Source organism: Vigna umbellata, chromosome 4, assembly GCF_029865625.1.
Source record: "Vigna umbellata cultivar VRB3 chromosome 4, Vumbellata_1.0, whole genome shotgun sequence".
Lineage (NCBI taxonomy): Eukaryota > Viridiplantae > Streptophyta > Magnoliopsida > Fabales > Fabaceae > Vigna > Vigna umbellata.
In genome coordinates this window covers 38,660,918-38,674,378 of record NC_142168.1, presented here as the reverse complement: position 1 = coordinate 38,674,378, position 13,461 = coordinate 38,660,918, and the positions used below count along the sequence as shown (strand labels likewise).

The window sequence follows — 13,461 nt, the reverse complement described above, 5'->3', positions numbered from 1 at the left end:
TATAAATATGAAAACATGAAAATTCCTATATTTCTATCAAAACCAATAATATATAATGATATATAAGATAATTATATACATAAATAAACACTTATGGTAAGAACCTGAAATTTATTTGAAAATTTAATGGAGTATTAAGATTAATGAAGTCAGGAATTGTTCATTTAAAAGTCATTTTCAGACTCATTCTGGTTCATTAACCCAACTCCATTCTCTCTCTAAAAACTCAGAATTCAGTCTTCTTCTCTCTGCCTTCTCTCTACCATTCCCTCACCTTCAACCATTGCATGTTTGATTAGGTGGTGCTCAAGTGACTGTGGCGCAGAGAGCTTCGCAACCATCCGATTAGATTCTCGTTCTTCAGCAGGTAAGTCGTTTCCCCTTTCTCCTCCGTAATTTTGGAACCTATGGCATGCAACTCTACTGGTTACATGTAGCTAGTAATATTCATTTCCATTTCCTCGGTTCATTCTAGCTCTAAGAGTTGTTTCCTATCACTAATTTGGTGAATGTAGGGTGTTGTGCATTTCGCTGTGAGAGGTTCTGTGGAGTCGTTGTTGTGAGCTGTACTATGAGAACCCTAGGCAAGGGAAGCTAGAATACTTCTTATTAGTTAGTTGCATGTATGTGTATATACTGAGTTATGTATTAATTTTGTTATTTGGATTGTATGTTAAGTTCTGAGTAAATGAGATGATATGTATTGGTATGTTCATATGTGAACTGTTGCTTGTGATTTGATTCAAACGTGTTGTGTAACTGCAATTGAGGATGTGAGATGGGTATATTCCAAGATAGCAGCTGTTATGTTGAAAGTAAAGAGGATTGATAGTGTTTTAGGTTATTATAGAGGAAGTGAGGTAGTGATTTTGAGAGTTAGAGGTCAGGGGCTATTGTGGTCTGTTGGGGCAGTCTTAACAAGTGTATTATGACTTGTTTGAGTCACCAAAGTGGTACAAATAAGTGTAAAGTGTTAGAATTGGGTTTGAAGTCCTCAAGTGGTGATAATTGATGTTGAGGAGTAAAAGTTGAGTTATAATTACCTTAAAATTGTATTAGAAGGGTTTAGGAACATCTAGACAAGTTTAATTAGGTGTAAAATGTGAATTAAGGATGTTAGAAATTGGAGAAATGACCTAGAAATGGTAAGGGCTAGTGTGAGTGCATGATTCTGCAGAATTTGTGTTCTACAGATGATGTAGAGTCGCTATGCGAGCTGTCTCAAGGACTCGCTATGCAGAGTCGCACAACGAATGAATCAAACAGAGAGCACCCTCTGCAAGGAGAAGATCCATGGTGGTGCCCTTAGTTGTTTAGAATTAAAGTAGGAGCTCAATCTTGGGGTCATCCTGAAACTCCAATAGTCTTTCTTCTCACATAGAGAGGATTGGACCATGTGGTGAGGAGTGGCAGGAGGTCTTAGTCTTGGGGGCTTCCAGTACGCCTCAAGGCCCAGAACAGGCTAACCTCGTGAGTGTGGTAGAGTGGGGAACCCAAGTATTATAAGCCACAATGAGTGCAAGACCTGTCATAACTCGACTATCATTCTAAGTCCGGACGAGTCAAGTTTAAAGTGTAACAAGTTGTGTTAAGTGATCGAGTATATATGAATTAAACTTGCATGTTGTATGGGATTGTTATAACATATTTTTGTATATCTAGCTCACCCTTCTGCTTGTGTTTGTCTTTTGTTTGTGTGTGTTTTCTGTTGCAATGATCATCCATTTGGATGTGAGCAAAGGTAGATGAGGTGCTCTGGAGCTGGCCTTGGAGGGAGATGACAGTGCTCCTTAGCCTAGTTAGGATCCATAGGCTTCTGCTTATTTTGAAATACTTTATCGTGTTAAAGTTTTAAATTTAAAACCATTTTAGGATGACGGTAACCTTAAGACTTTATCCACAAGTCTTCTTCTAATTGTTCTATTATATTAAAATGTGGACTACTAAATTATACAGTTCTATATAATTTGGGTCGTTACATTTATTTTATAAAAATCTATTAGATAAATTTTAGATGACATCAATTATTATATTCATAAATAATTTAACTATAAATAGATTTTATCTTAGTTGAGTTTCATTTTATGAAATCATTATCTCATGTAAAAATCTTTTCTTAAAGTTTATTCTATTTTCCTTTTAAATTTTTAGTCATTTCTTATATGTTTGACCGTTATTACCTCCAACTGATCTATGGTACAGAGATATACAATTCTAACATATCAGAATCTAAAATAAAATAAATTTATATTTTATTTTATTTTTGAGTTAATTTAATGTGATTCACAAAAATTTTAAAGTGAATATTTATTTAGTCGTAGATCATTAAAATATATTCAATTTTCAATTAGCTCTTGAGGTTTTATCGTTAAGCGTCACCCATGAACTATTAGGTACTACCTAAGGATTCAATTCTATGGATTTTTAGTGGCCTGGGTATTGAGCACCAGGCTTCGGCTATTGGGCGTCAGTCTAAGCATTAGGCGCCATTTAGGTTCCTTTGTTTCATTTCCACTGGGCGCCCTTAGTTACAGTGGAGCATCCCAAGATAGGGTTTGTTGGGACAAAAAGAAATTCGTTGAGTGAATTTATGATGACACATGATATGTGTACATACTCAACCTATATTTAAATCATTATTATTATTATTATTATTATTTATTATTATTATTAACGGAACCAAAATGGTTCAATAAATAAAAGATTCAAATATGAGATTCATACAGTATATTAACTACTTTAAAATAAGAAAAATATAATATTTGATAGATATATGTTATTATATAATAGATATTATTATTGGCAGAACCAAAATGGTCCGATTCAAATATGAGATCCATATAGTATATTAACCCAATGAACCTAAATGCTATGAAATATTAATTGTCAAACTATATTTTTTCTACACAAATAAATAATAAAAAACGTGATTATTTATAACCAAAAATATATATTATACTAACCTTAAATCCTTAAATACATATATAATATAAAAACAAAGCACAAACTTCCAAACTTATTAACTTTTAGAATACACAAATTTCATAATATTTATTTAAAAATAAAATACTAATTTACCACCAACATAAAGTTTCATTAATATACATTAAAACATTATTATACTTTATGTAACACTCCCAATTTGGGATTGTCACAGTTTACAAAATTTTCAAAAACATAAGAAATGTTTATTTGTCAAAAGGAAACATATGATACTGTTATAAAAATTTTAACACTTCAAAGATTTAAATAAATAAGTTTATCCTTCACTTCAATTAAGAAAATTAATTAAAATACAACTCAAGGAAATGATACAATTCTTCAAATACATTATTCCCAAAAAAGTTTCCACGCAAATTCTCGCTTTACATCGATCTATCTTCATCTATAACAACATGCTCTCGTATAACACTACACATTATACAATCATCGCATTCACATGCACCAACACAAACAACAGAGTGATCTAATTGAAACAAGGATACATGACCCACAATCCTCTGATATCACAAGTATAACACAATACAAATCATGCATATAGCACACCCAAATAACATATTATTACCAATCAGTAAAATCATCAACCTATTTACTGAAGCGTAATAACATCTTATCATCCTACCTACTTACCAGTGCAGTCCAAGATCCTTTTGCCTACCTACCAAAGCAACACAATAAGGTGATACTGTCTACTTATCAAAGTAGCATAATATAAGACATCTCGCCTACTTACCAAAGTAGTACAATTTATGTCATGTCCTCATCTTATCATCCTGCCTACTTACCAAAGTAGTGTAGTCCAAGACCCTTCTGCCTACTTACTAAAGCAACGCAGTATAGGATATCCCGCCTACTTACCAAAGCAACACGATTGCTGTTGATTTTGCCAACTTACCAAAGTAGCGCAAACCAACAAAGACACAAATCACAACACATCAACCACAATCGGCTCAACATAATTGTTTAATTTTCACAAATCATCTCAACCAACAACCATAATCCAGTCATGCTCAACAAACATATCATACATCATATTGTTAGATCACACATATCTCATTCCCATATCATTTTACATCTCCATAAAGACCACACAACATTTCCACAATCAACAGATGCATAAAAATCAACTTAAGTCATCAAAAACATGCTTTCAGCCTCACGTCACTCGCCCAGCCAATGACTTCACTCGTCCAGCGAGTGAGTCTGGCTCTCCCAATGAATGGTTTCTTCTTATTCAAACATAATCAGATTCAAGCCTATTCTACAATTCCCTCTAACATTCCAGACTTTCTAGAGACCCAAAATTCATCAACAATCATCACAAATACCAATTTTCTCATCAATATCATCATATTCTCAATCAAATTTAGGGTCTAAAATCATGCACAGATTCTATTTAAGGCATATGAACTGCCCATACTCAAACAAAATCACAATAACACCCAAAATAAGAATCAATAACAACCTTTATCGGGAAAGACAGAGAATCAATGGTACATACATATTCGATCTCACATATTCTCCTAGTGTACAATTAATAATCATGTTCATCATCACGAAATCAACAATTTCAAATCTTCCATTTCAGTATAGCATCACCAAAATAACATTTGACTTATTCTGTTCATCAATCATACATAATCATGAGTTTAAACACGAATTACAATGGAAAATAAAAGCTTAATCTCCATTTAAAATCATTCACAGATTCAAAAACCCAAACATCTTCATGAATCAAGAACATGCAGAGTCAAAAGACCAAAGGTTAGCTCCCTTTATAGTTTTCTCCTAGCATGCTCGACAAAACTGGCTTTCGATGGTCATTCCACAAACTCAAACTCCTCATCTACCCCAAACTCAAATCTTCATACCTCTCTACCTCTCAGATTCATTTTTCAGACCCTTTCTCAAGTTTGAAACATGCCTTAAAATAGGCTAAGACGCTTTTGAAATGCGTCTAGAACCAACCAAATGCTCAAGCTAAAGCCTTATTTGTCTAAGCTAATTGACCAATTCGCTCAAGCTAGCCTTATTAGTCCAAGCTAATGGACCAATTTTCTCAAGCTAGTGGACCAATTCGCTCAAGCTAGCCGAAAGTGCCTCGACAGTTTTTTCTACCGTCTACGACTTTTCAAGACGAATCTAACTTTTTTTCCAGGTTCGAGGTAGCTCACCCAGCGAATCATCTAGCTCACCCAAGCAAGCCGAAAGCATCTAAAGTGTCAGATTCCCTTCCGGAAGTGCGATAACTAGTGCATTTTGGTCACCTAGTGAGTCAAAACTACACTTATCCTCTAAAAATCAAGGGTTTACACTTTACGTTTATGTATAATAAACTAAAAATAACTATACTCAGAGGCTGGAGGAAGTAATTTGATTTTTACGAGAATTTTAGAATAAGAGAAAGAAGAACAAATGTGAATCTCATAAGATTCCTTATTTCTTTCTCTGCCCATTTTTCGTGCCATCTCCTTGGGATTATGCTTGCCACATCCATTACTATACCGGTAGTCTCCTAGCATATAAGATCACAGAACGCAGTTCATAAAATAAAATAACTTTGAATCAAGAAACTATTTCAAGGCAATGTAGAAGAAATATTACAAGCTGCAGTTTTGTTGTGCGTATCTAATTAATAAATTACGAAAACATCCATCCAGAAAATATCAATAATCCCTAACCTAAAGCTTTCTATAATTCAACAATATATCATATAGGTAAACATAGAGAATACAAAGGTATGATTGCCTCTACAGTTCCTTCTTAACGTTTCAGCCTCCATTCTCACATCGAACCACTACCCAACAACCGTGCTACCTTTATCAGATCACCACAGGCCACCACGCGAAGTCTTCTTCTCCAACGCGTCACAACCACCATGGCATTCTCCAGAGTCACGCCCGTTATCCATGGCAACCTACAGGAAATAGAAACCAAGCCAGAGAACCAAGACGCCGCCGCGACTACCGCCACCAAAAACCACGCTTCTCGCGCACCATCAACAACCACATTGTGTCGCGCCGTGCCACCGCCATCAGTAATCGTGCCACCGCCATCAGCAATCGTGCCACAACACCTCGCGAGCTCCATAAGGTCGCCGCCATAACCACCGTGAGAGATTTCTCTCTCCTTCGCACAACCTGCAATCAGAAAGGCAACCAGCAGATCACGCCACCACCGCCTTCGAAGTAGCCACTGCCAACGTCCACACAAATCGTGACAACCTCCTTTCATCGTGTGCAGAGAACAAGCAACAGAGCATAACAATTTCCCCCAATCTTCACCCCGTCGTCATCAAACCTTAATTCGCACCACCACCATCAACATCAGAAAAACCCCAATCGCAAGTCTCCGCACTCACTTTCTTCACTAGAAACCTCCATTGATGCACTATCACAAAGCTTCGTTCATCACCACCTAGCGCTGCTGCCAACCTCCATGTTCGTCTCCATGGTGCAACCTCGTTCAACCTTAATGAGCGCCGCTCATCAACAACCTCACTTCACTCCCAACGGCCACCACTTGCTCTTCCCTCCAAAGGCGACGGACTCGCAGGCGAGGTGGTAGTGGCTCCCAGCGGTAGGGTTTTGGCGAACAAAGAGGAAGGCGAAGGGATCTCATTTTCGGTTTCGAGTTTGGTCACCTTGAGTCTCTGGGTGGAGGGGGAGATTTTGGAGCCGCCTCGTAGATTTGGTTTCTCACGAGAAAAGAAGAGGAAAAGGGGAAGGGGGCGGAGATCCGGGGCACCGTGCAACAGAGGTGGAGCAGCAAGGGCAGTGCAGCCAGGGGCGAGAGTGAGAAGAATGGTGAAAAAGTCTTATGCACGAGAGAGGAAGAAAAATTGTTTCTCGAGGAAGAAGGAAATGAAACACTGTTGTAGGTTAAGTTTTTTTAAAGGCAGCGGGGTTTAGAGGTAAGCAATACTACATCTGTTCAGCCGAAGCAATACACACATGTATGCCTCGGTTCCCCGAGGCATATAGTCCTCAGAAAAAAATAAAAAAGAATATGAAATGGTTATACGCCTCGGTTCCCACCTAAACCGATGCATAAACATGGTTTCACACCGGTTATGAATGAACCGAAGTCATAGGCTCTCTGCACAGACTTCAAATTTTAGAGACATGTTAGGGGGCAGGTGGACTTTTAGACATCGATTGTAGTATCAACCAAGGTAATGTGCCTTATATGCTTCGGTTCCCCTTGAACCGAGGCGTATAAGTTTGTTTAAACTATAAAAATGCCACCACATTTTGATAGACTTCAATTTCACCTAAACCGAAATCTATAACGCGAGTTAAAAAAACAAATTTTTTACTAGTCATATGATGAAAAGAAATGATATATATTTCTATGGGGAATATATAAAGTTAATATTATTTTTAGTGTAAGAATTATAAAATAAGTATTAAATACAGGATGATTGAAATACTTTTAATTTTATTTATAATTTTATAATTTTATAAATAATTATATATATATATATATATATATATTATGGAGAAACTGTATTGTGGTTATAATATTTTTTATGCCATTTGGCTTAAATCCTATTGTAGCATATCTGCATGTCATTTAGATTACTGTCTGGGGTTAGAAGTTGATGTTCGTGTTATTATAATCAAAATTGAAATAGAAGATAGAGGGAAGAGTGATCTTATAGGTTTGGTGGACATCAAAATGAATATTTATTATGATTATATTGTGATGTATTTCATCAAACATTTGTTTTGAATTTTTTTTAAAGGTGAATTATCTTTAAAATCATTTTCTTTAACAATCCATAAAAGTATTTATGTTCGTGATTCTGAACAGAAATGACAAATTTATAAAATAAGACAAATTTATAAAATTGAATTTGACTTATTAAAAGTATAATTCTTGAAGACTATCCCCAAATCTTAAACTAGAATTCCCACAAATTTCTTTCCAATAATTTGAGTAAGAAGATCACCCTGTAACAATTAATATAATTCCACGCTGTTATTAAAAAATAATAAAAACATATTAAAAATAGAATCATAATTAAAAGGATTGTTTTTAGAATATTCTACTTTATCATTAAATAGAAAAGAGTATTAAAAATGTACTTGCATTTAATTCTGTCAGTTTTCTGTGACTACTTTTGGAAGTGAAAGAGTTATTTTGTTCTCCAATTTAATGAACAGTCCAAGTTGGTGACATTTCTTCAATTTATATGCGACGGTTACACTTTCCTAAGCTTACGTTAAGAAACAGAGGGTTCCTCACTCATTTCATGTCTTAGTGTATCTAGCGGTGGGAAGAAAGAAGCACAATAATCTTTCATAGACATTGTTCTGTTTCAACAACTGTGTTCTCCATTTTTGCATAGTTCCTCAACTTCAACAGGTACCATCTTCATGACACTCATTTTTGTGTCTTTTAGCTCACTTCCTTTTATCTGTTTTATCCAATGCTAACGTTGATGTATGTTATGTTTATTGAATCTCTTCTTTTATACTCTTACCTGTTTTGTGTATGAAACAATGACAATATCTTATAACTAGAAACTCTTTTTGTTCCTTTATTTTTATCGATTGTCATTTTTATTTGTTTTGCTAAATGTTGATGCATGTTGATTCTTTTCATGTTTCCTTACTGAATATGGGTTTTAGAAGAAAAAAAAGTGATTTTCTGAACATTTATAAAGCCATTGATATAAAAGAGAGAACTATAAGAAGAACCATACTAATATTATGGTTTGGAATGATTTGTATTTCCGTGTAAATTTTCTAGTAACTTATTTTAATAATATTGTTGGTGCCAATGTTTTGTAAGAGAAAAATAGGAGAATGAATTTCAATGGAAATACCGTGAGTACTGAATCGACTGTGGCAGCCAAAGGAAAAAGAGACGAAGAAAAGACTGTGTCTGCTACTGACATAAATGAAGATCTCAGTATAGAAGTTTTCAAAATTTCTCTGCATGAAACTGAAATTCATCCCTTAAAGAGAAGACTAATTGTTCTTGATATAAATGGATTGTTAGCGGCTGTAGTTTCTTCTCCACCAAAGGATCGCAAACCTGATATAACCATTGGAAGGAGAGCAAGTAAGAATGGTTGTTCTTTGTTTTTTATGAATTCTGTTTATTATGCTAATTTTGGTTATGTTTGAATTTGATTTCAGTATTTAAGAGACCATCTTATCTTGATTTTCTGGAGTTTTGCTTAGAAAAATTTGAAGTTGGCATATGGTCATCAAGATTAAAGTACTCTTCTAACCACTTGAGTCTATTTTTCTATTTTTTTTTGCCTCTATTTCTTTTTGGGATGTTTTGTTGTTAACCATTAGCTTTTAGCACCAAAATTTATGTTTCTTTATATTACAGGAAAAATGTTGATAGAATCATTGACGGTTTGATGCCATTTTTGAAAAACAAATTGCTTTTCTGCTGGGTAAGTATTTATTAAATGGTTCTCTGATTAAAGAAATACCTCTATCAATCTTTGTTTTAGTGAAATAATGTAGAGCTGAAAGGTTTGAAAATACCATGTTAGAAATTAACAATAGAGGAATTGCATTAACTCTGCTATAGAAACTATAATCTTTATGAGAGTGATGACAACTGCCATAATCTACTGACGGATTCCCTTTTCACTTTTGTCACTTCTGATTTTGTATTTTCTTGGCTTCTGATGTGCAGGATCTTTCTTATTGCACTGAAACACACTTCAAGACTCTCGAGAATAAATATAAAAATGTTGTTTTTAAGGATTTGAGGAAACTCTGGGATAAGCATGATCCTAATCTTCCATGGAAGAAAGGGTATTACAATGAATCCAATACTTTGTTGTTGGATGATTCTCCTTACAAGGCATTGCTGAATCCTGTAATCAATTTTAACTCACTTTTATTTCCTTCCGCAGCTTTTTATATCAACTAATTACTACATTTTTCTAATCTTTTGTTCCAATTCTTTTGATCAATTATTCAGCCAAACACTTCGATTTTCCCTCATACATTCTGTTATCATGATGAAAACGACAGCTCTTTAGGTAAAAATTTCTTTATAATATTTACTTGTATATAGTAATGAAAACATATTGAGTAACTTCTTGCTTGAATCTTTATCCTGAAATATTAGAAAGAAGAACAATGTAGTTTTGTAATCCGGAGAATGTCAAGATGATTTTTTTTATATAGTTTATTTTAAAAGATATAACCAAGTAGTCATTTGTTAATTCAGAATAAACTTACATTTAATGTGATGAACTGTTTGTAAAATGAGTCTTTTTTGTTTCTAACATTTTTTTCATAATTAACCAAAATTTATTGAAAACAATCGATTTTAGTGTCTTAGTTTACAAGGTTTATAATTTGAACATGATGGATTAACAGAATAATTCATGACAGCTGAAGGAGGAGAGCTGAGAGTATTTCTAGAAGGCTTGACAAAAGCTGAAGATATGAGAAAGTATGTTGAGGAACATCCCTTTGGCCAAGAAGCCATTAGTAAAACAAGTGATTCTTGGAACTTCTACAGTCAGGTCATTGAGAGTCTATCTGCAGAGAAAGCAATGTCTGATTTGAAGAGAAAATGAAACAAAAGGGTCTTCTTTTTGTCCTTAAACATTTTTGTTTTGATCTAAACTTTCTTTGAATATGACGGAAGATTTTGATTTAGATTAATGTTTCTGCTACAAAACAGGATGCTATATGTTATTATGGAATTGGAATGGAGTTTTTTTCCTGCAAACTTCATCAATCATCGGATATGGTGGCTGAGATATTGTTTTGGAAAATACTATTGGAATTTATCAAACTGTGTTCAAATATGTATAAGTTTTGTTATTTGGAAAGTGAAAATTTTTAGGTGATTTTTTTTTAATATTTTAAAGGGCAAAACAAATTTATCTTATTATGTTATTGATTGGTGCACTGGCTACATCACATACTTTTTTATATTCCAATTAATATGATAATGAAAACTTTACTGGTCTTTTTTATTTTGTATTGATATGTATAATTCGAAATATAATTTTATATTTTGAAACATATAATTTGAAATATAATTTAGAATGCATTTTTTATATGGTATTTCAAAATGAATAGTCCAAAACTGTGAGACCTTGGAAAATTAACACTGCAAACCTCTGTCAAATCAAATTAATGCACCCACGTCATTGCTCAGTATCATTAAAACGCACTCACATTCTCTGCCGCACGTCTGCCATGTGTCAAGTTGGAACATTCTGAAATCAGTAGTGGAAGACAGGTGTCCGCGTGTGAGAGAACGTCCGTTTGACATGGGGAAGAGAACTGAATTTTTCTGAAACACTCCTTCCCATTCTCTGCATGCACTCTTCTTCTTCCTCAAAACTGATTTCTCATTTCTCCACCTTCTCTCTAGAACCATTTCACCTTCTCTCTACTGTAACTCACCACCCTCTTCTCCGATCACGTTTCAGAGCTGTAGGAACGTTCCCTATGTCGCGAGCTCCATTTTGGACCGAACAGCTTCAGATTCTGTAACCGGTAAGTTTCCCAACCTAGACGCTCGTTTCTGGATTACTTGCGAACCCAGATTTAGCTGCATGAAGGGTATAAGCTAAATTCTTCTACGTTTCTTTTGGTTAGATTTAGTGAAGAACTTAAGGAAAACGTTGAGTGTAGAAAAGCCATAGTTGGACGAGTCAAAGTCATACTCTTAGGACGTTTCACTCACTGATCCGGATAAGGGAAGCTTATTTAATTTAATTGATGCTTGTATGATGTATGAAAGCATGATATGAACTGGATGCATGAGATGTATGCTGATTGATTTGTTATGAACGATCGCTGTTATAATGAATATGGTATATGTTGGTTGAACGTTATGTTGATGATTGAAAAGTATGAATGATTAATGTGAATCATATAAAGTTTATAAATTGACATTGATATGAAGTATAAAGTATGAACTGATATGTTGAATTTGAGATCTGTAATAGATGAAAAATCTGAATGTAAATTACTCCCCTATGATAAAATACGTTCGTCATCGTACGGTCTTATACCGTTCGGTTTCCTAGTAAGTGACTTAAAAATGGAATTCTTTCATTCGGGAAAAATTCTAATCGAGAACGAGCGTCCTTTTGGGAAATACTATGTTTGAGCGTTCGGCTCATCATAGTGGCACCGTATACCTTAAATTAAAAAATAGTATTTTACACTCTTATGCTTTAAGATAAGTAGCGCTCTGTCTTATACCAAGCGTTCGTCCTAAATAGCTGTCGGTCTTATACCAAGCGTTCGTACTAAATAGCGCTCGGTCTTATACCAAGCGTTCGTCCTAAGTAGCGCTCGGTCTTGTACTAAGCGTTCGTCATAATTAGTGCTCGGTCATCTACTAAACGTTCGTCATGAGTGGTGCTCGGTCTTATACCAAGCGCTGTATTATTGAATACCCACTTTGATAAATAGCGTTCGTTCAAGTAATATAATATTCACCTTTCCTCACGTTCGTTCAATTACTGGTATCGGTCTTCCATATGCGAATTACTACAAAGATAGTTCTAAATATTTTGACTCTCCTTCTTACATTAGATCTGGTCTAAGGTCTTCATAATGAAATTTTCTCTAAGTACCAGTGTACCTCCAAACGGGTTAGTTCATTTGACTGACCGACTAGATAGTAACGTTCGCTATAGACTTTTTCGTTCATTCAATACCTTTCTCTGGACGTTCGTCCTAGTTCTTTAGAGGACTGAACGTTCGTTATTTTATGCTCTTAAATCTAAAGATGAAAATGATGATAAATTATAAGGACTTGAAGTGTGAATACTATATTGAGTGATTATACGATTATGGATTTTGGACGAGCGTTCCAGGGAGGAACGACTCATATATATTGATTATGGAATTTGGTAAAGTATGACTGTGGTCATGCTAATGCTGGCTGGTCCATCCTGATGTTCCGTGAGTACCATCCTCACGTAGAGGGGTATGTCATGTGTGGGAACGGCAGGAGGTTCTATTCCTTAGGGGTACTTTGGATAGGGCTAACCTCGAGTGGCAGCTGTTGAGTGTATCCCAGTTACTACATCACTCGGGTGCAAGGACGCCTGTAGCTACACAGATTCATACAGTCCAGACGGTCTGTCTAGTATATATATATTTCTATGTTGTTATATGTTAAGTTACTTGTTGTGTGGATTGAAATGTTAAAAGTATATTTTGATGTATGAATTAAATTATATAAGCTTACCCTTTCGTTTTCCTTGTGTTGTCATTTGTCTATGTACGTTCGTCCTGTCCTTGCAATGATCATCCGTGTGGATGTGAGCAGAAGGCGAGGCCACTCTGGAAGACGTCATTGAAGAAGAAAATCTGGTCGAAGTGGAAGTCAAAGCCGAGCCTTAGAACGATCGTTTATTTTAGGAGTTAGATGTTAGTTTTCATTTTGACGTTCGATTAATTATTTTTGTAAAACCGTTCGTTCTAGACATTCACTGTTTCC

General features: G+C 34.9%; 1 protein-coding gene across 1 annotated transcript; it reads left to right on the top strand.

Moving 5' to 3' along the window:
* The first annotated feature begins 571 nt into the window (after nt 1-571).
* LOC124828351 (putative FCP1 homology domain-containing protein C1271.03c) lies at nt 572-10,672 on the top strand. Its single transcript, XM_088111211.1, has 7 exons — nt 572-584; nt 8,800-9,072; nt 9,150-9,231; nt 9,352-9,418; nt 9,667-9,852; nt 9,958-10,018; nt 10,377-10,672. The coding sequence occupies exons 1-7, from the start codon at nt 572-574 to the stop codon at nt 10,562-10,564; spliced, it is 870 nt and encodes a 289-aa protein (XP_087967337.1). The 3' UTR covers nt 10,565-10,672.
* The last annotated feature ends 2,789 nt before the right edge of the window (nt 10,673-13,461 follow it).

What these genes read in the sequence shown, in the direction of transcription:
- LOC124828351 (XM_088111211.1), top strand. An exon ending in AACCATTGGAAGGAGAGCAA is followed by an intron (nt 9,073 to 9,149) that starts GTAAGAATGGTT and finishes ATTTGATTTCAG; the next exon opens with TATTTAAGAGACCATCTTAT. An exon ending in ACAAGGCATTGCTGAATCCT is followed by an intron (nt 9,853 to 9,957) that starts GTAATCAATTTT and finishes TCAATTATTCAG; the next exon opens with CCAAACACTTCGATTTTCCC.